The sequence below is a fragment of the Convolutriloba macropyga genome, chromosome 7 (assembly GCF_964194025.1).
Source record: "Convolutriloba macropyga chromosome 7, txConMacr16.3, whole genome shotgun sequence".
NCBI lineage: Eukaryota > Metazoa > Xenacoelomorpha > Acoela > Convolutidae > Convolutriloba > Convolutriloba macropyga.
In genome coordinates this window covers 13522701-13549893 of record NC_134474.1, presented here as the reverse complement: position 1 = coordinate 13549893, position 27193 = coordinate 13522701, and the positions used below count along the sequence as shown (strand labels likewise).

General features: G+C 36.4%; 1 protein-coding gene across 4 annotated transcripts; it reads right to left on the bottom strand.

Moving 5' to 3' along the window:
- LOC142342108 (uncharacterized) lies at positions 1–25632 on the bottom strand. Of its 4 annotated transcripts, none has more exons than XM_075393297.1 (4): positions 25520–25632; positions 23900–24456; positions 9532–9981; positions 1–396 (listed from the first exon to the last, which is right to left on the bottom strand). In XM_075393297.1, the coding sequence occupies exons 2-4, from the start codon at positions 24378–24380 to the stop codon at positions 203–205; spliced, it is 1125 nt and encodes a 374-aa protein (XP_075249412.1). In that variant the 5' UTR covers positions 24381–24456; positions 25520–25632; the 3' UTR covers positions 1–202. The 4 variants fall into 4 exon arrangements, with proteins under 4 accessions (XP_075249412.1, XP_075249413.1, XP_075249410.1 ...); XM_075393298.1 differs by having other exon boundaries at positions 25529–25626; XM_075393295.1 differs by having other exon boundaries at positions 23900–24469; positions 25520–25625.
- Between the last annotated feature and the right edge of the window lie 1561 nt (positions 25633–27193).

The window sequence follows — 27193 nt, the reverse complement described above, 5'->3', positions numbered from 1 at the left end:
CAGGATAAACAGAAAATCATTTCAAATTATATAAATTATACACTAAACTGTTACAGAAAACTTCTAGATTAAGTTCTACAGATTAATATATGTTCTTTATGGCTATAACCATGCAGTTTAACAAAATATAGCCAAACCAGTTTACGGTTAAACAATTTTGAGTGCATTTGTTGATAAGTTTTGTGCCTGTTGATATGAGTTTTCATAGAAAGTTCTGTCTTGTTGTTTGGAAATTTGTGCCGAACATCCAGTTAAACACTTTGAGACTCATTGAAGGTCCGAGCCACTGGTCAAAGTAGTCTGACTTGTCGACTGTGCAGCAGGTTGAAATTAACCCGAACAAGACTCGTAGTCCGAAAGTGATCAACTCTTGGGCGACCCAAACGATGGCAGCACCTGAACAACGGAAGAGTGAGTTCCTCTCCAAAGACAACAAAAACACGATACAACTTGATACATCTTACTGCGAAAGTAACATTCTGCGATATTCCAAAAGTGAGCGTTAAAAAAATCTGAGAAATTTAAATCGGCATTTGCTAACAGTATTTGTCGATGAATCCGAGATTTCGTTTGCTAAATCCGCTGGCGCTCTGTTTTTTGTTCCGACCCACTTTAGTGGGGGAGCAACTATATACACAAATGGGTTTTTTTTGTTCAGACAATTTTGGCCGATCGATATAATCATCGTAGAGAGTTGTGAGTGGTATCATTAGAAAGCCCGCCCAGCGTAAAATATGTAATTAATACGATTTTTTTCAATTTTCGCGTTTTATAGGGAGTTATCGAGGTTTAAAGTTTTGTGAATATTAGACGTAATTCAGCTATTTTTATTCACATTTTCGGTATTTTTGACCAAATTTTTTTCAATTTTGATAAATTATGTTAACTAAAGTTAAAATATTTTTAACTGTAGTCTTATTGAATTTATGTCTAACGACAGGGGACGGTGGCTGAATTTTTTTATCTGAGTTTTTTGGTTAAAATTTTTGCTAAATTTTTCAAAATTCATTTTTTCTTCGTCAAAAATATGACCAAATTTGCTATTTTAGCCCACTTGCTTTAAAAATGCGGAAGTATATACCTTAAAACTGCGTTCAAATTCTTCTTAACCTCGAAAAAGAGGTCTTCTGGAATTAAAATTTCGCCAGTTTTTGGCATATTTAAACTCGATATTTTGACAAACCAAAAAATGTTGTTTTAAAATTGATCAATTTGGCAACCATTTGAACAATTGGGTGTCTTCTTACACTCCCAGCAATATCTGGGCTGATCTTGATCTCACCGTGGATTGTTACGATAAAAAAATTAGATTTTAATGGGGCGTGACATTTTTTCAAAATATTTCCGCTTCGTAAGTGCTTTTTAAGTTAAATACGGACATGAATTTCAGATCAAAGCTTAATGAAAGACAGATATTATTCCCAATAAACGAGACAAACGAGATTATGTTCTGGGTCCAGAGTTAAGCTCATGATTTTTATGGCTCTGACCAAAGGTTTTCGTAAAAATTTAATGGACATCTTGAGTTTTGCTTTTATTTGTTTTACTTTTTGTAGACCAATGACTTAATGTCTACAATCAAAGATCCAGTTAGTTCTTCAAGAGGTAAAAAAAAACCTAGACAATTCTTTCAGTTGTTACCTAATGTCTGCTATGACTTTGAAGATATTTGTTTTAAGAAAAAATCGGTGATTTTTTTAAACTTCATAATTTTATTCATAATTTTATCTGATTTCGCTCAACTTCGAGTACAGTCCCAGCAAAAACAGGCAAACAACAGTTTCCTCTATTTCATAATTTAATGTTAATAACGGATATATATTCAACTAATGGTTGTCTTTGTATTGATACTACGCGTTTTCAATTTTTTAGCATAATTGCGTATTTTATGAGTTCATTCTTTTTCCTTGCCGAATTGTCACAACATTTGTAATTCCAATCTTAAAAAGCATAGTGGAGAAAATGCAGCGCGATGAAAACAGGCGTATCTGAATAGATTAATAGTTTTTGTTGAATATTTTATGCTTTTCAGCTGAGACACAGTTATCTAGAAAAAAAATAAATAATTTTTTTTGTTATTGCCTGGGTTTTTCTTTGTTTTTTGCTGTTGTGCTCCATATAACTGATAAAAATAGGCCTCATTTGCTTCATCAGGACGTAATTTAAACTAGTTAAAAATTTCAGTTTATTGCTTTTTGTTTTAAAGACTTTCAAATTCATCTTTAAAAAAAGTTTTCAACTGTCTGCTTTGTGCTTTCATTTTTGTCACCCTGTCATTAAATCTCCATAATTAGTCACCATCTGCAAAAATCTCAGTTATTTTTGTTCATTCAAGGGTTTCTTGCTCTTGGTTATACGTTGTGACTGACCAATTTGCTTCATAAAAACTTTTCGAGATTTCTATAGAGTTCAGTTTTTTTTTGTTTTCTCTTTTTTTTGCACGTCTACGTAGTCCCTTATTGAGAAAGACAAAGAGAAACTGATGATTTACACTTCTTGCAGGTAACAGTTTAGAGTTACAGTGCCTTGTACAGTGTGATGTCTTAAAACTGTTTGCACTTCTGGCTTCTTTCTGTATTTGTTTTTTTTTGTGGGGCCGTGAATAAGTCTGATTATTAACAAGCTATATTGGCTTCTGAGGTGCTGCAATTTTATTCATCGCTTTCTTTTAAAGACATTTGTTTTCAGAAACAATTTTGGGTTTTTGAGCTTCGCCATTTTTTAAATGGTTTTTTGATCGATTTGTAGCTCAGTCTCTGTACTGTAAAAACAGGTCACAAACCGTTTCCAGTGAGCTTTAATTTAATCATTCGAACAACTTTAGCTTCAAACATTTGCTTTTTGGCTTAGTTACTAATGTTACTACAAGATTTCATAAAATGTAATATAATGACTTATATATATTTGTATAATTTAAAGGAGTTTCGTTTTCTTTTAAATCTGTAACAATAATTTTAGGTCACATTGGCTTTGAAACTTTGCGCAATTGAACACTGTTGATGCCGTGTCTCAATTATTTCCTATGGCGATATAAATGAACATTTTAGTGATTTCCGTTGATATGTGATGACATTAATATTTGTGATATTAATTGTTTTCAAAAATAGAAACGTGTTTTTGAACTTCGCACCTCTTTGTTTTTGCTTGTCACCCTGTTATCCAGTCGCATTGAGGACTGGTCCCATATCTTTTCTAATGTCTAATTAGTCACCATCTGCAAAAATCTCAGTTATTTTTGTTCATTCAAGGGTTTCTTGCTCTTGGTTATACGTTGTGACTGACCAATTTGCTTCATAAAAACTTTTCGAGATTTCTATAGAGTTCAGTTTTTTTTTGTTTTCTCTTTTTGGCACGTCTACGTAGTCCCTTATTGAGAAAGACAAAGAGAAATTGATGATTTACACTTCTTGCAGGTAACAGCTTATAGTTACAGTGCCTTGTACAGTGTGATGTCTTAAAACTGTTTGCACTTCTGGCTTCTTTCTGTATTTGTTTTTTTTGTGGGGTCGTGAATTAGTCTGATTATTAACAGGCTATATTGGCTTCTGAGGTACTGCAATTTTATTCATCGCTTTCTTTTAAAGACATTTGTTTTCAGAAACAAATTTGGGTTTTTGAGCTTCGCCATTTTTTAAATGGTTTTTTGATCGATTTGTAGCTCAGTCTCTGTACTGTAAAAACAGGTCACAAACCGTTTCCAGTGAGCTTTAATATAATCATTCGAACAACTTTAGCTTCAAACATTTGCTTTTTGGCTTAGTTACTAATGTTACTACAAGATTTCATAAAATGTAATATAATGATTTATATATATTTGTATAATTTAAAGGAGTTTTGTTTTCTTTTTAATCTGTAACAATAATTTTAGGTCACATTGGCTTTGAAACTTTGCGCAATTGAACACTGTTGATTCCGTGTCTCAATTATTTCCTATGGAGATATAAATGAACATTTTAGTGATTTCCGTTGATATCTGATGACATTAATATTTGTGATATTAATTGTTTTCAAAAATAGAAACGTGTTTTTGAACTTCGCACCTCTTTGTTTTTGCTTGTCAACCTGTTATCCAGTGGCATTGAGGACTGGTCCCATATCTTTTCTAATGTCTAATTAGTCACCATCTGCAAAAATCTCAGTTATTTTTGTTCATTCAAGGGTTTCTTGCTCTTGGTTATACGTTGTGACTGACCAATTTGCTTCATAAAAACTTTTCGAGATTTCTATAGAGTTCAGTTTTTTTTGTTTTCTCTTTTTGGCACGTCTACGTAGTCCCTTATTGAAAAAGACAAAGAGAAATTGATGATTTACACTTCTTGCAGGTAGCAGCTTATAGTTACAGTGCCTTGTACAGTGTGATGTCCTAAAACTGTTTGCACTTCTGGCTTCTTTCTGTATTTGTTTTTTTTGTGGGGTCGTGAATTAGTCTGATTATTAACAGGCTATATTGGCTTCTGAGGTACTGCAATTTTGTTCATCGCTTTCTTTTAAAGACATTTGTTTTCAGAAACAAATTTGGGTTTTTGAGCTTCGCCATTTTTTAAATGGTTTTTTGATCGATTTGTAGCTCAGTCTCTGTACTGTAAAAACAGGTCACAAACCGTTTCCAGTGAGCTTTAATTTAATCATTCGAACAACTTTAGCTTCAAACATTTGCTTTTTGGCTTAGTTACTAATGTTACTACAAGATTTCATAAAATGTAATATAATGATTTATATATATTTGTATAATTTAAAGGAGTTTTGTTTTCTTTTTAATCTGTAACAATAACTTTAGGTCACATTGGATTTGAAACTTTGCGCAATTCAACACTGTTGATGCCGTGTCTCAATTACTTCCAAGGGAGATATAAATGAACATTTTTGTGATTTCCGTTGATATCTGATGACATTAATATTTGTGATATTAATTGTTTTCAAAAATAGAAACGTGTTTTTGAACTTCGCACCTCTTTGTTTTTGCTTGTCAACCTGTTATCCAGTCGCATTGAGGACTGGTCCCATATCTTTTCTAATGTCTAATTAGTCACCATCTGCAAAAATCTTAGTTATTTTTGTTCATTCAAGGGTTTCTTGCTCTTGGTTATACGTTGTGACTGACCAATTTGCTTCATAAAAACTTTTCGAAATTTCTATAGAGTTCAGTTTTTTTGTTTTCTCTTTTTGGCATGTCTACGTAGTCCCTTATTGAGAAAGACAAAGAGAAATTGATGATTTACACTTCTTGCAGGTAACAGCTTTTAGTTACAGTGCCTTGTACAGTGTGATGTCTTAAAACTGTTTGCACTTCTGGCTTCTTTCTGTATTTGTTTTTTTTGTGGGGTCGTGAATTAGTCTGGTTATTAACAGGCTATATTGGCTTTTGAGGTGCTGCAATTTTATTCATCGCTTTCTTTTAAAGACATTTGTTTTCAGAAACAATTTTGGGTTTTTGAGCTTCGCCATTTTTTAAATGGTTTTTTGATCGATTTGTAGCTCAGTCTCTGTACTGTAAAAACAGGTCACAAACCGTTCCAGTGAGCTTTAATTTAACCATTCGAACAACTTTATCTTCAAACATTTGCTTTTTGGCTTAGTTACTAATGTTACTACAAGATTTCATAAAATGTAATATAATGATTTATATATATTTGTATAATTTAAAGGAGTTTTGTTTTCTTTTTAATCTGTAACAATAATTTTAGGTCACATTGGCTTTGAAACTTTGCGCAATTGAACTCTGTTGATGCCGTGTCTCAATTATTTCCTATGGAGATATAAATGAACATTTTAGTGATTTCCGTTGATATCTGATGACATTAATATTTGTGATATTAATTGTTTTCAAAAACAGAAACGTGTTTTTGAACTTCGCACCTCTTTGTTTTTTAAAATGTTTTTTCTAGTAGTCCTATTATCAACAACTTACATCGGCCTTCCAGCGTGGCTTTATTGTATTCCATTGATTGTTAATTGAACGGTATGATTTTTTTTGAAAGTTTTCTATCTCTTCATCATTTGGAAGCCAATTAAGTCAAGAATGTGGATGAGCGGGGTCGGAACCTTATGTGCGTACGCACATTACCGAGCCTCCTTGTTATAAATTCAATTTATACCCGAGCAGAGTCTTGTTATTTTTTCTTCCAAAAATTTCTGGGTAAAAAAAACGAGCAAGGATTTACCTGGTAGTTATAAATCAAATAAAGTTTTGGGGTTAGGCATTATGTGGCAAATTTCCATTTTCTCTGTTGAATTGGTTCCATTTTGTCGCTATTTTGGACGACCATGTTTTAAGATTAAGATTAGAATATATTTTGCAATTTGTGACGGCATGCAGATTTTAGTTATGTAAGAAGTGAATTAGGAAGACAATTAGCAGATGCAGCTGCGCCTATCAGTGCCCACACGAACAATTATGTCTCTGAATTGGGTGACAAATACTTACTCATTAAATTCGAGCAATAAAGTTTTAGGCTGAGTGTGTTTTAAAAATGGTGGATAGGGATCCCGTATAACAATGAAAATGATAAGAGATGAAATTATTGCTTTCCCATCATTTCTGTTTACGATTTACCCGCACTTTGGTGCCAGTGCTACACGATACTAAATCATTAAAAAGTACATTGTTTACTTTGTCCGAGCCCTATTCTTGACATGTTATTTTTCGCTATTTACAACTTCTTTTTTTCAGAATGATTCGCGCAAAAATAATTTGTGTTCAAGGACGTCTTCAAGGACGTTAAGAGGACAACCCGCCGTCAACAACACCAAGTGATCATCTGGAGCATACGTTTACTTCAAATTGGCACAAAAAAATCACGTGGTCTTTCAAATTATGGCAGAAAACTGCAAAGTTAATACTATCGCCTTGGCTCGTATAAAAATCGATTGTGACAAGATTGGGTTTTTCCATTATAGCCCCCATGAACGAACGTATACACCCCCATTATTTGGTTTATCACCAGTTCTGTGGGCAGGCTGAAAGTCCTCCGACCACTATGCTTGGGTGTTATAAAGGGAAAGAGTCATCGATGTGTTCATTTTTCAGGCAACCGACAGCCTCTCTATAACCATTTGTATATATTCCTTAAAATGAAAGTTAATTTTCGAGAACTCGTTAAAAATTTTTTTGCTTTGGTCATTTAAATTTCCATAAACCGCCATTTAAATTTTTCATTCAAATTTGAAATGTGCTCTTCGAAGTTCGTGCATTTCAATTCAACCCCTCTGTACATTCTGTAGCATGAAAAAGTAACTCTTATAACATGCTTGCTAATACCATGCATACATTCTCTGCAGAGGAGATTCAGCATGAGTTTGATTCCGGCAAGAGAAAAGCTAGTCTTTCTTCGTTCTTGTTCAGTGCATGACTGGATTGCTGATTTTAGATTTATTGGCGGTACAGAACATGAGCAAACAAAACGGTCCTTTATACTGGATTTTTTTATGGCTCAGTATTGATTTTTATGTAATTATCATGTTTCAGAAGTGGAGAAATCCTCTGAGACCAAGGTACGGGTATGTAACTGATTTTCATCATGAAAAAAAATGACCAGAGCAAAAAAATTTTGATGTGTTCTCGAAAATTACCTTTCCGGAGGTTGCTATGGTTTTGCTGTATATTTGAAAAAACTGCATTTCTTTTCTTTTATCATTGAAAAGGAATCAAACGTGCATTTTATGGCCAAATTTGGCCAATTTGAACGGAAGTGCAGACATAAAAGCTGCTAACACAACCACTCAGATAATGGCCATTTTTGTCTCCGGTTCCTATGAAAGTATTCTCTAACTAAATCTTTTGATAATTAATTTCAGCTCGATTTTTTGCTAATATAATTTAATATTTATGAAAATTGCATAATTTGCTTTTGATATGGTAACAATTTGTTTTCCAACAAAGCTTTTACGCATTTTTTTGAAACAGTTGAGTTTTGTAGCGGTCAAACAGTAATAGCAAGGCCAGTTTTGACCTCGTTGTTCATTTTGCGATAAAAAAGTTTGCAGATTGTATCCCATTTTCATTCAAATGAATTTCAACAAATAAAAATTGCGTTTTTTGAGTAAACCTTATAATTTGTATGACTCTGATAAATTGTTTTTGTAAAAACTTTACTGAACTCTTGCAATTTTCCGTAATCTGATGCTCTTTTTGTAGTGTTATGACTCAGAGAAATTATTTCATTGTGTGTACCCAGCGGTCTTTCGCTGATATAACAGGATAAGTACCAAAGTTCGCCTTTTGTTTTTGCTTTAATGATTTTGTGGTCATATTACCGCTTTCGGTAAGATTTTGAACAATTTATTGTTTTAACGAACAAGAAGCATCAACTTGCCAAATTTTGGTCTGCAGGTGGATTTCTATAGATTAATTTTTTCGGGTAGCAAAGGGGGGCTGTATGTTCTCTTTTTATCAAATTGGCCTTCTTGTTTTTTAATATTAGTTCCCGAGCAGATTGACTTCTAATCAGAGCTGATTTACGGCCAGCTACGTGCATATGACGAGTAACGATCATGAATGATAATTTCTTTTTTTAAAATTTTTTTTTGCTTCAGCTCAGTTTGCGTATATTTTTTTGTGAGCTTCGAAAACTGCATGTATTTAGTGTTATTTCGTAATGTTCTCATTTAGTCTTACTTGTCACATATCCAATTGGCATCCTAAGCAATAAAAACTTAACGCAATTAATTTTTTTCTAGGTGAGAAACTATGGTTTTCATGTCTTGTGATTTCAATAAAATTGTTTACAAAATAATGGTTTTTTTAAAAATTTGTCGCATTCAATCATGTTTCAGCCTTCTTTCTGTTAAGTGTCACTGAGCAGAGAGGTTGTATACTCTTTAAGGTGAATTAAAATGTCTTAATATTAATTGAATGTTGTTTTATTTGCTGTTTTTCTTCATACTTTCAATCTTAAGCGTTTTATAACCTTTCTGAATTTTGCCTTTTTCCATTTTTTGAGGTTCTCTTTTGCTGCTTTGTCCCATCATCTTTTTAATGGCAGAGTAATGACAAGTTGCTCATTACAAGTTGCTCATTACCATGAGTTAAAAATGGTTCAATTGAAATTGTTTAGTGATAATCCTGATTAGAATTTGGTTTCCTTAGCTTCGACGCCGTTTCCTCACAAAATTGAATTGACTTTTTGATTTTTGCCTGTATTTGTTCTTTTTGTAATACGATCGTCGAACTTTTGGTTAATGACAAGTTTCAAGGGTTTTGCTTGAAGGTATAAATGGAGGCATTGAATGATTTCAGTTGATGACTAATTATTTTCATGACTTTGAATTAAAGTGTTTTCAGAAATTCTAAACGTAATTTTTAAACTTGACCGTTTTGTTTTTCTATCTGCTTGTTAATTTTTATCAAAAAAGACAATTGCCATATCGTTTCTGGTGAAAAGCATGTCAATTGGTTTAGTTTAGTTTTTATCTGATGCTATTTTGAGCTTTTCATTAAGTTTTTGATTGATTCGCGTGGTTGAGCGATGTCGGAACATTATGTGCAAACGCACAATACCGAAACTCCTTGCTGTCATTTAGAAATTTATTTACCTGCTATCCCCCATGGACCTGCAGAACAGCAGGCTGCAACTAATAAGCACGTCGAAAAAGCGGCTGCCTTGCCCCCACAGTATGCTAACATTGAATTGTCGCCGGTTATTCCAAATTGTCTCTTAAACCAGTCCGACTCAATCAATGCTCGCACTCCAATGTCCGCAATTATTTGTAGAAACTGCCAGTAGGTGAACGATTTACCCGCCAAGCGGAGCAACCCTTCCACCATTTCATTTAAGCCAGTAACGGTGAATCTCTGCAGGTTTTTTATCATCTCAGAAGCAACGGTCTTGCCCAATAAAGACTCCAACGCCCAGAGCGTGGCATTCACAGTTGGGTTAAGGAAGTAGGTGGAGAACTTCTTGACCAATCCAGTCAGAAGTTCCCTAGTAATGTATTTGCTGAGAAAGACACATCTGATCACTGATTGCGAGCACCACGAGATACCTAAATAGACTTTAGAGTGTACAGGTTGAGGTTTTAGACGCACGCCAGCTGTTATCAGACATTTCTTACATATTACAATCAGGGCAATATCTAGATCCTTCACGGTCTGATCAAGGCCCGTGCAGCCCTGTGTGAGCGACCCAAATAGTACTAATCACAGCTGGCTTGGGTCGCGCACCTCAATCTGAGTGGTTTGAACGTTAATTTTTCCTTAGATTGTTTAGAGTTCTCTAATTACTAAAAGTTAACCTAAAAAAACTCAATTATTGCTAGATACAGCTAATGATTAACTATTAAATTACTCGACCCTGCTCTGTTATAAAGTTAAGAAGAAATTAACAGTCGCTCTTTCTTTCTCTCTCTATTTTCGAACAATATCCTCTTTGACCTTAAAGAGTTAGACCTTCTCCTCTTCGACTTTAAACAATTTTGTTAAAAGTGATCGATTCTGAGCATTGTTCATCCATTTCTAAACAAAAAAGAACTCTCAAATCACACAGTAAAGCAATATTGTTGTTTAATACACAAAAATGACCGATGATAAAAAGTATTCCTCTCTCATCGAAATTCATGCTTATCGAGGGTCAACTACCAACGAGAAAATTAAAGTTTTGAACAAATACGACCCAAAAAAATCCGAACATTAGTGATTCAAGACGGAACCAAAAACGTGCTCAAGCATAATAGTAAATCTGCCAATGATAATTTCCTTGAACACAAAAAATCTAATTGACTTATGCATTGAAAAATTCAATCCAGATGTTTGCGTTGTTTGCGAAATAACACCATTGAAAAACGTTGAGCAGTATCGGTATAAAAATGAAAAAATTGATGAAATCAATAATCTTATTGCATCGTACTATTCCGATAAACCATCCTTCAAGATATTTTTTCTTAGTGCTAATATTAAAAACGTAAATTATACAGTAAACAAGGATAGCGGTAGCGATTCCATTGGATAAAATTTCTTATATTTTGATGAAGTGCATTTAAACAATCAGCAAGGTGTGCCTCTTCTAAAAAAACTGACTACTTTCTCATCTTTTTTTGATATCTAATGGTAGCATGTGTCCCAAAGGACTCTACCAAAACAAAAGACTAATTAATAAAATTTCTCCATGCGCTTACAGCTCTAATTATCGAAATAAACCATACAACTACCCCCAAACAGACAGAAAATAATTCTTGACTTCTAATAATAAATGTCAGCCTGTGAATCAAAGATACTCAGCGCTAAACTATAAAGGTGCTTCTAATTATTATGCCCAATCCTGTCAAAGACCCCCATTCCAATGAAACGATAAATTGTAATACTGATGACTTAGAGAACGGTTGTTGCAATTGTTTAAAGTAAATGCCATTGGACATCTTTCGTCAACCCAACAATCAAAATGTTTTTTTTGCTACTGTTGGCCTCAAAAATTCCCGCGTCAACAGTGGCAACTATTTTACATAGCAAAACAAAAACTTTCGGCGCAGGCTTTGAAAAAACTTTCAAGTACCTTCCACAAACAGGGCTTTTATTTGTAGGATGTGAATTTCTTATTACTATCTCGTTTAAACCGGGGCAACAATACCAAAAGTCTTTTTGAAAACATTATTATTGTCTGTACAAATATTAATTTGTGATAGCATAGTAAAAATTGATCGTTTTGCTACTCTAAGTATGTTAGGGCTTCATGTTGAAACTAAAAAGGTACCAGTCCAGAAAGAAGTTTTCCATAAAAAGAACTATAATGCACTTGATTTTAAACACTGCCTAGAACAACAAAACTGGCAAAAAATTCATGTTCAGAACAACCTGGATTAAATGCTTCAAATTTTCTCTGAAAATTTTTACGATAGCACTTTCAAAAAACGCTCCACTTAAAAAATGTTTTATCCGAAATGAAAAATGTTTTTCTTTACATTAACAGACAAATGGTGAACCAGAAAATCAAGACAATTGATGGTCTATTGAGATAGGTTTTTGAATGGTAGCGATTATGAAAATTTTTTTGATCTAAAAAACCAGTCTAGTTATTTTATTTACAATGATTTCAACCGATTTCATAGAAATCTTATTGCAGCAGAATAAAGTGACAGAAAAAAGTCGATGCTGATAAATAAATTAGGAAACTCTGAAAAAAACCCAGAATCGATAGTTTGAGAAATGTGTTTGATCATTATGTAACCCAAACAAAAACAAATTTTAACCTGTAGAACTATCGTTTCTCTACACTTGTGAAATTCCAAGACCCTCAGCATTCACTACAGATTTCTGGGATATGCAATCCTAAGCAAAAAAACTTTTAGCGATCACTATGTAACAGAAAAAAACTGTCATGATGCAATTAGGGCACTGGGGAGAAACAAACCAATCGGAGTATCAAGCATTCCTGCATGGGCTATTAAAGAATCAAGCTCTGTCATTGTTCCTCATTTAAACCTCCTTGTGAACTACTGCATCAAATTATCTTGCTTCCCCAATGAGCTTAAACAAGCACATGTTGTTCCACTGTACAAGAAAGAAGACCATGAGGAACCTAATAAATATCGCCCAATTTACATCCCCCCATGCATTTCTAAGATCATTGAAACCATCTTGAGGGATCAAAAATGTCAGTGACTTCAGGACAACAAATAACTAAGTAAAAATCAGTATGGTTTTAGGAAAAAATTATAAACCATCGATTCCCTATTATTTTGCACAGAATTCATCAAAAACAAAACTGGCGTTAACAATTTTGTCACAGCAGCATTTCTTGACATATCAAAAGCTTTTGATTCTATCGATTACGACATTTTGGATATCAACTCAGGCAACTTAGGTTTTGATGAGAGCTCAAAAAATTTCTTTAGAAATTTCGTTACAAACCACCGCCAATCCGTTATATTACAAGATTGCATACCAGATGAACTAATTCTTCATAGAGGTGTACCATAAAGAACAGTACTTCGTCCGCTCTTATTTCATCTGTACTTTAATGACATGGCAGCAAGAGTTGACAATGAAACTGAACTTATAAAATATGCTGACGATACCGATATTTTAACTTTTGATAACTCCATTAACAAAAGCAAAATCAAGTTAGAGCAAAAAAAAACAAACTTATTCGATATTTTCATGAACATCACTTCACAGTTGATACCTCTAAAACTGATTTCATGATCTTTGGTAAGAGCAAAAGAAAAGATTTCAGTGAACAGATAATTATAGGTTCAATTCCAATAGACGAGAAACCTGAAGTAAAATATTAAGGTGTTCATATAGACAGCAATTTAACGTTTCAAGAGGAAGTGAAACATATCCTACGAAAAATGGCCCGAGGAACAAAAACAATTTAAGCTAATAGAAAATCAACACCACAAAAACTATTGCACTACTCAACAGTTATCATTTACGCAATTGTGCAAAATTTAATAAAATCTCTTGAAAAACAGCTTAACTGGTCATTACGAGCATTGTTTTTAGACAAAAGTTTGAATCAAGATATTAATTCCGGTCGGAGTATACTCTCCGTAAAACTCTTTTTAAAAACAAAAAGATTACAATGCTTTTGGAAAATAAAAAAAACAGTTAGGACCTGCTTTTTCACCAACATCGGGACGTCCCTTAATCAACTGGAATCTTTATGAGTCTATAAGGACAAAAAATTTTCCCAAATCAGCTTAGAAATTTCTTCTTCTCAGAGCTTACACAATGAACCCTTTTTAGTGGAAGGTTATTTGTTCAACATGGCGTGACTTTAAATTTGTAATAATGAATTAGAACTACTGTTTACTGGTTGGGTTGACATTATAAACTTATTAATTTTTGTTTTTTTATTTTGAGATATGCGACATAATTTGAATTAAATCAAATTGTCTGTTGTAATATGTAAATAATAAATCCATTTTAATAATTACACTGCCGGACTAACATCAATTGTATACTCGTTGATATGGCTCGGAATTCAGTGTTTTTTTAACTAGCTAAATACTCGACCTAGTCAAAATTTTAGACTAGAAAGATAAAGTTTTAAATTTTTGCGAAAAATAGTTGTCATAAAACTAAGAAAACCTTATTGTGATATTTGATACCCTAATAACTGATATTTACAATAAATAATAACACACAAATTATGACAAAAAATTTCCATGAGAAAGTTTATTGTGATGGTAAACATTTTCCTGAAATGTTTTGCGATATGTTTTGTTACGTTTTTCTCTTTAAAAAATGCTCTTTATAATTTTAAAGTAGAGCCAAACGACCAAAAAAGTTTCTCGGTCAATGAAATATTGTTCTCAACATTGAGTCAGTTCATACATCCATTTTTCCCGTTAGCTTTGAAGTATAGCGGAAGTATAGCTTTTTAAAGCGGAAGTAATAAAAATTTTTAAAAATTATTAATGAAAAAAGGATAACCTAAATTAGCAGCTTGCAAGGACTCTCAGACAAAGCAAATTGATAGTTTGAACAGCTTTATTAAATGCTCCAATAGATGACATGTTTTTCATGCAAAAGCGGATAAGCTTGGAAATCACATATCATGCAGTCTTCAAAGTTGTTTTTAGGGGCCAAAATGACAGCGATTAGTTGTTAATTTTCATAAAACTGTTCAAAAGTTCAAAAGTATTATTAAAAGTTCATAAAACTGTTCAAATTTGTTTTATTATATCTATAAAGGTTCAATGTGTTTCTCAGAGTAATGAATTGGAAATCGAAGGATTGTCACGTCTTTCATATGACGACAAGAAATTTTAGAGGTAGAAACTATTTTCGCAATGTTTTTAAAAGAAGAAAAACTGAAAAATTTGAAATTGGCAGTTAATGGTCTGAATTAGTTTGGTCTGGCTTTACAATTATTTATGTCTGGCACCTGTGGTTAACACCTATTTTTTCAGCTAGGTAAAAATCCAAATTTCACAAAAAGGTTAAAAAAGAGGGTTGGATCTGATAGAAATTCGAAACCATTATCCGGACTGAGCAAAAACCAGAAATCCAGTCCGAGATGGAACGGGTTCTCCGCCAAAAGTAGATAGCCAGTTGCTACTTTAACGGTTTTTTAATCAGCAGATGATGACGAGCAATTAGCAACATAATTTCGACACTTAAACACACTCTATAGTTTTTTCCCCGACTCGGGTTGTTCTGAAAAGTTATGTCATCTTATGAAAATTTGGTTGAAGCATTTTTGAACTGACCCTTGGGACCAACAATTGATTTGTAAAAATTATATTTTTTTCAAAGTCTGGCTTTGGGTGTGATTAGTCTGGTGAAGGGCCTGACTTGGATTTGTTTGTTTTTCCCCAAAGTCAACAAAAATTAGCCCAGTATCTGCCTCGAATCTCGAATCTATCCGGCCAGGCCCAGTGTCTGGTTTGAGTCTAATTGGTTTGGCCAAGGGTCTGGCGTGTGTTTGAACGAAATCATTTTTTGTCTCTTTTGGGGTAATCAATGACTGTTTGATCTGATTCATACCTGATTTTTGATTTGTCCAATCTGGACTTTCTTAGAAGTGACACTTCCTCAATAGCGTTTTGGGTCGAAGACCGCACGTTCCTATATAATTGAATTAAGTGTCTTTACTTTAAATTTACTGTTAACTTAAGGGCCATCTTTTTTGTATCTCTGTTCTCCCTCTCTCTCTCTCTCTCCCCTGTCTCAAAACAGACACTTCTTCCGCAATGGGTGATATCATCCAGATTAAGGCTGCAGGTTTTTACAGTTTGTATTACCGAGTAAAAAATGAAAGCGGGAGAAAATTAACCAATCAAATTCAATTACTTAAACAGCGCATAGAATTGCGTCTATTTTACGTAGAAACCTGCGGAAAAGGCAATTGAGAAAAATTCAGTAATTCACGGTTATGAATAGAATGGTGACCCATTACGTTGCTGGTTTTGCTAATACGTTCTTTCCATGGCGTAGAGCCTAATAAGCTGCTGCATTGTATCATTGTAACACGTTGCTTTACAGCAAATAAAGGTTGAGTTCAAACTTGTAGCCTCTTTTTAACTGGTCACCAACTGACACCCACAAAAGTAGTTCTTGTAAATAAAAACATCAGTTTATAAAATTTTCTTGTCGATTTTCAGTTAAATTGGAATAAAGTTGGTCTGCTATGATACCTCAGATATTAAAAGAAATCAAAGAATATGACGTTAAAATGTTCCATTTTGAAATTTCTGGTCAATTGTTACCTAATTCGGAGAAAAATTTTGTCAGAAGTCCCCAAGAAATTAATACCCGCTTTTCAATTATAAAACCGCAAAATTACTGAAAATCCAATATGTAATCACGAAACTGCAAAAAATTGACCAAAATCGAAAAACTGAAGAAAGCAAAAAGTGTTGACACATTTTTCAGAAGTAGATTTTTTTCATTTGGAAGACTTGTTAATTGAGTGAAAAGCAAAACACCGAAAAAAGATTGCCAAAATTCCAAACCTCCGACCTGCACCAAAAATTAAAGCTGTGTGTGATAATATACTTTTTTGCATCTTTTTTTCTTACCGTACCGTCAGCGTGTCTTCGTTCCCTTAACTTTGCCAATCGTCAGTTCCAATTCTGTTCAAAATCTCCGCTCTCCCAATACATCGATTTTCTTTTTGTTTATTAGCGCTCCGTTTTGTTGTCTATGAAATTATTTTTCTTCGTTTCTTTTATGCTTTCGTTTTAATATGTTGTTATTTGTGAAGAATATATTTTTGTTTTATGCCTTATGCTTATTTTATTATTATGCTGGTTACTGGTTGTGCCTGTTGTTTTCTAGGTCGTGACTCACGAATTAAAGCTGGTTTTTCTTGATTTTTGAACTTCATTAATTTACAGGCTTTTTGTTGTAGTACATAATTTTTCGCTTCTGTTTGTTAATGGGTAACTGTATGACTGTTAACTGTTCTTGACCTGTGGCCGTTTAAAGTGTGGAGTTACGGCTAGTAAGTGTCCTGACCTTCTCAATATTTAAGTAATTTCTGGGTTGCCGTAAATTGTGCTTTGTTAGAGGTAGAATAAACTTTAAAATGAATTCAGTTAATTTGTCTTAAAGTAGCTTTTCTCCTCTTTTCTAATGTTTGACTCGATTTTTTTTGTAGTTACGGCTACTTTTTATAGTTGAATTTGTGTATTTGGTCTGCTACCATAGTTCTTCCTGCCTTCTCGCTTGTTGCACAATCGTTTCCCGGCCATTCTGTTCCATCGTCTCTCTATTTAGCTTGGTACTCGCTCGACTTCCTCGTTTGTTCATTCCGTCTTCCCATTGAGTTCAGCATTTATTGTACAACCTTCCAATCCTGTTTCTTTTTCCGCTTCAACGTGAACTGTTCGTCTAACTCTTCTGTTCCGTCTATTTCCTTTTCATTTTTGTCGTGTGTCTTTCGCTCGTCGTTTTTCTGTTATGTCCGTTTCGTTCCCGGTTCCCTCCCTCACCGGTCTCCTCTTTTACTGTTCAATCTGGTTTTGCTTACAAGCAGGTTAGACAATCTCGTTTTCTGTTACATACTTTTGAGTTTTGATGTGTACTGCGCTATTCGGTACAACACCGAATCGATAAAAAACATTTCAATGTTTAGTGCGAACAAAGCAACTTCCGCGCTGGTTCAAAGACCTGCAACCTTTACGTTCAAGACTCTGAGTAGAATAATTCTGTCCAACATTTGCGATCCAAGTTCAGAGAAATATACAAGCCCCATTTATCTCCAGACTTCGTTAATTATCCTGAAAAGGCAGAAAACTTATATAGTTTGCTGCAAACTGAAACCATCTTGAAATGTTATCTAAGTACCCACAGCCAGAATTTACTGCTTCATTTTTTTGCTCAGCAAGAAGTGTTGTTTGCAAAAAAACCTCTACGCTCAGCTGCAGCCTTCTGTCAGATACCAAAGGTTTCGACAAGCAAAAGATCAATTAGATATTGTAGTTAAGAATCTAGTTTATTAAGTAACAAAGATTTACAAAATGTTGCAAGTGAACTAATTCTGCAACCTATGCAACAACCCCGACCAACAACACTTATTATGGCTTCACCAAACCCAGTAATTTTTAAACTTTTTTTTTAAAGACAAAACCTCAGGCAATCAAATTATGGATCATTTTGCATTACACTTGAGATCAAAAATTCCACTTCGCCTGGTCGGTTGCATCTGCCTAACCTTAAAGTTCCACATCAATAGAATCTAGATCAATTTATTTATCCAAACCGAGCATAACTGCCTAAAGTTCATCGCACACCTTTACTCCTTCAATTTGCAATTATACTGATAGAACCTCTGCCCGTCCTTCCCCTTGCTATGCCAGTAAATGCAGCATCACAAGTATTCCTCTTTTGTGTTCCCGGAAAAACGCTGTCCGTTTTCCTGTAGTCCTGAATTTACAATGCTCCAATGCAATAATGGTTTCGAGTAATTTATATCTTAATTTAAACTTGTTCTGCCTTCCCGAAATACCCTCTAAAAGCCATTTTGAAAGTACAGATAATGCAACCATTTAAAACCTCACAACTGGTACTACCGCCCAGCACTGCTAACCCTGTCATCAGCAATTCCGCTTGTCATTCCTTTGACAGAAACGTAAAAACAAACAAGAAGCGCATTGTAGTACTCAAGTTAAACCCTTCAGTGCGGCAACTAACATCGCACCCCATTTTGTTGCTCCGGTTGTTGCTCCGACATATGAGTAGAAGACTCCTACACAATTGTGCTTGGATCACCCACTGCATGCCACGCCTCAAGCACCACCAACCGAAAACGCAAGACTTTTTACAGTATTGGCGGACGCCATAAGTAACAAGAGTAGTGAACCGCTACTCCAATAGAAGTTGTCCCAAAAAGTGAAGATCTTTTACAGTGGAACAAATTGCATGATCAATTTAAAAGGCCAATTTACTGTCAACCTTTAATTAATGATGTAAAACTGATATACCTTATGACCCTCTGTCCGTTTTCCTGATATATCTTATGACGGCTGTTCGTTTATCTGCAGCCCTCATTTTACAATGCCCCAACACAAAAAAGGTTTCAAGTATTCCATATTTAAGTTTGTTCTGCCTTCCCAAGAAAAACCCCCCAAACCCAAATCAGGTGCTAAAAAACGCAACCGTTTATGACACCGATCAGCCGATATTACTATCCTGCACTGCTATCCCTGTCATCAGCCAAACCGCTTGGCAACCAATGGAAACCAAGAAGCAACTTGTACTTCAGTTATCCCATTCAGTACGACTAGTAATATGGCACCAACTTTAGTTGCCCCGTTATCGCTTCAACATATGAGCATAGGACTCCTACATCATTGTGCTGGAATGGCCCACTGCATGCCACGCCTCAGGCGCGAGCAAGCATAAACTCAAACTTTATTTCAGCATTCGCTGGCGCCATAGGTAATAAGAGGAGTGAACCACTACCCGATTGGAATTTGTCTCAAAAATTGGAGATCTTTTGCGGTCGCACGAAAAATATGGTCAAATCAACAGGCCAGTTAATTCTCAGCCTCTATCTGATTATGTAAAACTGATATACCTTACGACCCTCGCAACTGGCAAATCTATAACTGCAATTGCTGGTTTCGCCTGATAAGGATTTCGCCAGGATTGATTTCAAGTTTCGTCGGAATTATCAAATCTTGTTTATCTGATTTGGATTAAGAGAGCGCTGCGCTTCTCAACACTGTCGTAAAGACGCTTCCAAACAACTTGAAGTAGTTATGGCAACTCTTCACTGTCACGAAGCATTGGTTGAAACCTATTCTTCACGATCCTAACATTTGGTTAAAGGAGAAGTCCGAAGCGCTTTTGGCCTTAAAAAAGCCGCCAAAACAAAGATTGAGGATACCAAAAATTCAGTAACCAGAACAAAAGTTACTTCAAAAGCTTTTGCCGCAAAAACACAATAGAAAGGTAATTAAAAGCCGCATCAAAGTCCTGCATCAACAGAAATTAAGAGCTGTTTTCGTATGGAGAGGAATCAATCGGGTTTAGCTATAACGTGTTTTCAAGGAAAAGAATCACCATCACCGGGTTGAACTGACACTCATTTTTTCTTGTTTTCTTGTCAACACATTTTCATGTTTTGTTCAAGTTCTCATAAATGCAGAAACGATTACTGCAACAGCTCCCATAACAACTTAGGTCATGGAACAGAACTTGTCTTTCCGAGTAAACGCTAAATAAACAACAGTGGTTCTACCGGTCAAGAGCAACCAAGCAAAACCAGCATTTTCTCTTCTGTCACAGATTTCAATCAGCTCCTCAGGCGAAGAAGTTGTGACTGGCTTATTTGTCTCGTACTAATATTGGGCAATTTCTATCCTCAAACCAACTGCAACAAATCTATGGTGTCCAAAATTCTCCCAGTTCAACTCGATTTGCAGGGTACCGTATCAAATCTGACCGTCAAAAAATTTAAACACGGAGCAACTTTTTGACGCAACTTTTGGCTTCATTGACCTTGGGACTCAGAAAAATTAAGACATTGGAGCATTCACCGTACGTCTCTCTGAACGGGCAAAACAAAAAAATAGGTTCCGACATTTTTGACGTGAAGTCATTGCACAAAACATACCCAGATCTTGAAGTCCTTGATACTGTAAAACACAGCTATGGAGACATTGTTGTTATATTCGGACAGGATATCTAATATGCCTTTTGTGCGATACAGTAGTTTGTAACCCATGAAAACCAATTCAAGATTAGTACCAATTTGTTTCAAGCTCAGTTTGAACAAGATTGCGAACTGACTTTTCAAGGTAGGCCTGGGTATGATATGAAATTGTACAACACATACAAGAGGGTTGAGCCAAAACCCACAACGAAAGCTTGCTTGCATGAAATACTTGAAACAACATTTTTGATGGCAGTCTAATAGACCCCATTGAACTCGACGTAGTCGAATTTCAAAGGGGAGTTTCTAATTGCGAAATAGAAGACCTTTGCAATAGTAAGTCCGTTAAGCGGTAAAGTTATATTGCTCCACTTTATCCCTTTGTCGAAACAAATTGTCTATTTCAATCGGTTGGTCGCATAGAGCGGCTGGTTGAAGTTAAATTCGATTCAAAGAATCGATGTAAATCCAATCGTTAAAGACGCATGTCAACGGTTTGATAAATTTAACTTCGGTCTAACCACCTTAAACATCGCTATCAAGATACTGATACATCAGGGTTTTGATTATCTCCGGTCAGTTATCCAGGAACGCTACGTCATCTTTAAAGCACTGCCCTCACGGCTTTCAATTTATTCTAACTTTTTCGCTTTCATAATGTTCAGCGCTACCACTTTTGAACCCATCTTGACTAACCTCTCAGTAGAAAAACTTGTATACCAATCTATTCCCTTTTGCTGACACCCAGTTTTGTTATTTTGGTCCATTGTATGTCACCGTTCGTGGGACTACTTCACATTTTTGACAAATCCTAATGTCCATGTGGAGACCTTCCAGTCCATGGACGCTATTTGATGATTAAGGGGAAAAAAGCGGTATGTCTCCCGCCGGGTTACTCCTGCCACTAACTGGTCAGATAGAAGTACTAGCTTCTTTAATTCTGAAAAAGAGCTCTGCGAGAATATTGAAATTTGGAATTCTAGCAATATTGCTGCTGAACCTGCCCATAAAAGCATTAAGTGTCGATTCAACCTGCGAAGTCAGCCAGACCAATGTGGAATCTGGAAGAGGGCAAAAGCATTTTTAGGCGAGTACCTTACGCCTTCCCTGGTAATACTTTTGCATCAGTGACAAACTTATAGAAAACCTAGAGTCTAAATCATTCAATCCTATTGGTCTAGTGGCAGCATTTACTGTTGACGCTTATTTGGTACAAAAGTAAATTTGTCAGCGTGCAACACTAGGATGATGAATTACCAAAATATAAAAATTTCCTTGAGAGGTTTTTGAAACTGCCCAAGTTTAGCAAAAAGTTTAGCAGTGATAGTTTGTAAAAAAAATTTTATAACCTTTGCGTTTTTTCAAGCAAGAGTAACTACTTCGATTGAACCGCAAACGGAGCTTGCTTTTGTATTGAGTAAAGCTTGCTTCGGTCCTATTGAGGTGATGACGGTTCCAAAGCTGGAACTGCAGGTTGTTCTACTAGTCAAAAGGCTGAAACAAGTTATCTGTCGTATTCACAGTGTATGTCAGTAAGGTTTTCACGCGGACCGACACCACTATTGTCTTGCGACGGTTTATATCTGTTAACATGCAATCAGAACTGCAAATCGTGCATGCGAGATCTTTTAACACACAAGCGTTGACAATTAGAGCCACGTCGTCTTTTATGAGCCGGCAATCGCCGGTACTCCTCGTATGCGTTTTGCTGTTGTTTTGCAGCCGAGCAGCTGAGTGAAAGGTTCAAAAAAGACTTTGAAAGTGTCAATTCCATTTCAAACCGAGTACCAAAGTAATTAACGGCATCAAGCTTGGCATTGTAACCAAAGAACTTGATGGAACTCAAACATCACTGGCCGCATCCTTTTTTAAATCAAAAAAGTAAATGCAACTAATTGTCTTCGATAAAATCAGTTCATATTATATTGCTACTCCTAAGAAAATGCGCTCCCCAAAAGTTATCCTCCAAGAATTCTCCCGTAATGCCAATGGCATTATAATAGACCCCATTGAACTTGATTGAGTCGAAGTTCAAGGAGACTCTTATAATTCCGAAAGAGAAAATTATTGCAAAAGTTATTCCGTAAAGCGGTAAATTAGTATTGTTCCGCTTTATTCCTTTGTCGGAACAAATTGTTCAATACAATCGGTTGGTTGCATAAAGCGTCTAGTTGAATTAAATTCGATGACTACTGTAGCTGTCTTTTTGGAGATAGTCAAGTCCATGGACGCTAGTTCGTCTGTAATGGGAATAGAGCGGTTTGTCTCCCGTCGGGGTACTCCTGCCACTATCAGATCAGATAAAAGTACTTACTCTGTTGCTGCGGAAAAGGAGCTGCGGAAATGAAATACTAAACTCATTGCTGCTGAAGCTGCGCAAAAATCAACTAAGTGGAGATTCAACCCACTGATAGCGGCACTCTAAATTGGTATCTATGAGAGGCTGGTGAAAATTTCAAGCAAGGACCTTACGCTGTCCCTGGTAAATGTTGCCTCACCGACAAAGCACCAGACACCGCCATTTGTCTCGAGGAATACGTACTCAACTCGATCTCGTTAACGCCCGTAAACGCTGACTCGTTTGATCTAGGCGTAAGAACACCCAATCTATTTTTAAGTCGTAACCGAGCAACTGCAATTCCGTCAATCGTTGGCGTTGACTAGCTCGGTCATCATAGGTGGTACGCCAGCGCACAATGGTAACTTAACGCTTTTCGGTCACTTCGGATCAAAGAGTGCTTCTTGGCATTTAACCGACGTTCAAGATCGCACACCCCCAACGAGCAGCACCAAACGACCGGAAACTTGGTTGTGATAAATGAGGAGACCAACACTAAGGGTTACTGCCATACTGCTAGGATCATTGAACTCTGTTACGTTTCTGACAGCGTTGCCCACTCCGCTGTCTTGCGCACGTCCACCGGATCGCTTGTAAAAGAATAGTTCCCATTCTCCCAACGTTTTTTTCTGGGCCCGAGAATGTTACCGATTAAATAAATGCAAGAGAGAGAGAGAGAGAGAGAGGGAGAGAGGGAGAGAGAGAGAGAGAGAGAGAGAGAGAGAGAGAGAGACAGAGAGAAAAATAATCAATCGGGTTCCATTATTTGAAATGCGTATAGAAATACGTCTATTTTACGTACAAACTTTAAAAAAAAATGCAAAGAACGTAATCTCAGTAAAAAAATATCAGGGAACATATCAAATAAAGCGGGTTTTGACTTAAAACATTGCGGTTTTCTTACCCGGTTTTGAGTAGAATGATGATCGTCTTTGATCTCAAGTATCAGATATAGACTGATATTCGATAAAATAGCATCAAAAAGCATCTCGCTAGCATGAGAAGAAAGACGAATCATTACCTTGGCCGACCGCCTGCTTCGCAGTCCGGAACCAGGGCTGGAGAGCACCCTCGATTTGTAAGAAACTCATCAAATCCCCCAGCAACTGCTGGCAGTTATTACTGATCACCTGATACTCCCTCCTGGCGTCATTGAAGCTGTGCATGAAGTGTTGCAATGACGTTTGATCATACAAAGGCGGGTCGTTGTCAATGCGAATGGTCGTTTCTTTAAAACCTGGGCAATTTTGCCAACCATTCTCTTCAAATTCGTAGTCTAAAATTTCACACTGGAGAAAACCTCTTACATCATTTGCCTGCAACAGAAATCTTCGAATCAGCGCATCGCCTCTATAAACATGCAAGACAAAGCCCCAATGTTTCATACACGAGGGCACATTTTGGGCAATTCTCTGATGGTTCTGGGAAGAAAAGAGAGCTTTCTCCACTTTTGAAACAGATCTGATTAAATGCTGCGGTGGTTCTCGTGCGTTTTGAGCCATGATGACAAAATATTTAATACAAAACTCGATTGCTTTTTATCAGTCGTCAACAAATATTGCTAAGTTTTTCCTCTTCCTTTTAACAAACACTATCATGTTAATTTTCTCAGATCTATTCAGTTTTGACGGCACCCTCCACCCAGCTTAGCTTTTATATACTACTCCCTTTGCACGTGAAATATTTTGGATCTTTTCAACAATTGCCCCCCCCCCCCCCCCCTTGGTACCTAGTAGAGAATCGCCACCCCCGCTGTGCTATACTCTACCAGGATATTACTTTGCGTACAGTTTAGATAGCCGAATAATAGTTGAAGCGCAATTGCGGACCGCTGTTCATGGCCATGCCTGTCATGAGCTGTGGGATGTAATCCGGAAATCGCGGGTCGCCAAGCGCGCCCACGGCCCGCCAGTCGGAAATTCTTTTCGCTTTGTATGTATTCCGGTTCGGCTAGTTGCCATACCACGGTGTAGGTGCTAGGAAAATTGGCCGACAGGGCGTTTAGCCGACAAGGAAAAAATGGGAAATTTAGCCGACAATTTTATCATAATTGGTCATAAAAGTCTCATTGGTCCATAAATCAGTAGTTCGGTTGTGATAGATTCATATCAAGTCCCACGGGCCGCTGAGGCATGGCCATGGGCCGCTGAGGCATGGCCATGGCCCGCGAGGCATGGCCAGATGCGGTTAAATACCTTTGTTACGCTAGTTGATAGACCTTCGTTACACTAGTTGATGAAAAAACTGCTGTATATTTAACCGCTTACGAAATAGTGTTTTAAATTGACCAATCACAGCTTCAGAATAAGTTTTATTGCTCATTTTACTTAAATTGTCGGCCAAATTTCTCATTTTTTGGTTGTCGGCTAAACGCCCTGTCGGCCAATACGGCGGCCACCCACGGTGTATTTTATTCAATTCAATTTAACATAGTATGTGTATGCGTGGAAAGTTATTAGTCGTCTCTGATTGGTTAATAAATGGCTCGCTTAAATTCTATTCAAGAATAGCCACCTCTTTTGCAAAGGGGGGGGGGGGGGGGGGGCAATTGTTGAAAAGATTCAATATTTTTAGTAACTTGCTATGTAAGAAAACATAATTTGTAAGTGGGCGGGCTTGTTAAAACACGAGGGGACGAAACAGAATAGACTCAATTCCTCTTCAGAAATTTAAATTTTTCTCCAATGATTTGTAGAGAACTTTTATGAAATTAGTAAATGAAATTAGGGTTCACAATTACAAATAACAGTGATCTGTTACGTCAACAAAGGTAGATTTGTTGATCAGATCAAAACTCCTGGAAATTCAGCATTCAACATTTGCTTTTCATATTGACAAACAAATAGTAATAAATACCAGTTAATGTTAAAGTATTATAAGCACCAGCTGTTGCAACATTTAGCACAAGACTTCCGTGATCTATTCACTAATCGGCTCCCTGGCTTAGTGGCCACATGACTCTCTTACTCCCCCAGACGCACGTGATTTAAACACTCGGGAACGGTGGGAGGGGGCACGGAATAGATGCGACGACTGAGCACTTTTTTAGAGATCAAATTATGAGTTGTTTTGAATGAGCGTACGAGAATTTTGAGCTCACCTTTTGCTTCTCGGCAAAAAACTAGTTAATCATTTTTGAGGGCCGCTAAAACGAAGTCAAGCAGAGATGATTTTTGGCAATATGGCATCGTTTTTGAACCCCATTTTTTCAGAGTATAAGAAACAAAAGAGTTCCGAAAATCCCACAAATGTTCTCGCCCTCATTCCATTTCCCGCCAAATCGCCTACAAATCGGTTTTTATAATGAGTTTAAAGAAACCAACGATCGAGGCATCAATATTTCACCTGAACATATATTTGGAAAACAAGTTTTTTGGATCAGAAAAATAAGTGTCTACCGCGTCTACGAAAAGAACAAGAAACTGAAAAGTTCAGCCCACTATCACCCGAAGCCACTTCGAGATCAGAGCCAGTCAATGAGTTTTTGCGTCCACTCAGAATTTACAATTTCGAGAGCATAGAATTTACCCCTGTGCAAACCAATGTGTTTTACTAAATGGTTGATTTCCTATCTCTGCCTCTGATGGAACCTTCTTATGGTTACATAGATCAAAGTGTGTTTGTCTATGTGTGTGCGTGTGAGTTTGTTTGTGTTTGTGTGTTTGTGAGTGTGTGTGTGTGTGTGTGTGTGTGTGTGGGTGGGTGGGTGGGTGGGTGTGTGTGTGTTTATGTGTGTGTGTGTGCGTGTGCGTTTGTTTGTGTTTGTGTGTTTGTGTGTGTGTGTGTGTGCGTGTGTGTGTTTGTGTGTGTGTGTGTGTGTTTGCGTTTGTTTGTGTTTGTGTGTGTGTGTGTGTGTGTGTGCGTGTGTGTCAAAACTATCATGTTAATTTTCTCAGATCTATTCAGTATTGACGGCGCCCTCCACCCAGCTTAGCTTTTATATACTACTCCCTTTGCACGTGAAATATTTTGGATCTTTTCAAAAATTGCCCCCCCCCTTTGGTACCTAGTAGAGAATCGTCATCCCCGCTGTGCTACACTCTACCAGGATATTACTTTGCGTACAGTTTAGATAGCCGAATAATAGCTGAAGCGCAATTGCGGACCGCTGTTCTTGGCCACGCCTGTCATGAGCTGTGGGATGTAATCTGGAAATCGCGGGTCGGTTATCGCGGCGAACCAAGCGCGCCCACGGCCCGCCAGTCGGAAGTTCTTTTCGCTTTGTATTCCGGTTCGGCTAGTTGCCATACCATGGCGTATTTTATTCTATTCAATTTAACATAGTATGTGTATGCGTGGAAAGTTATTAGTCGTC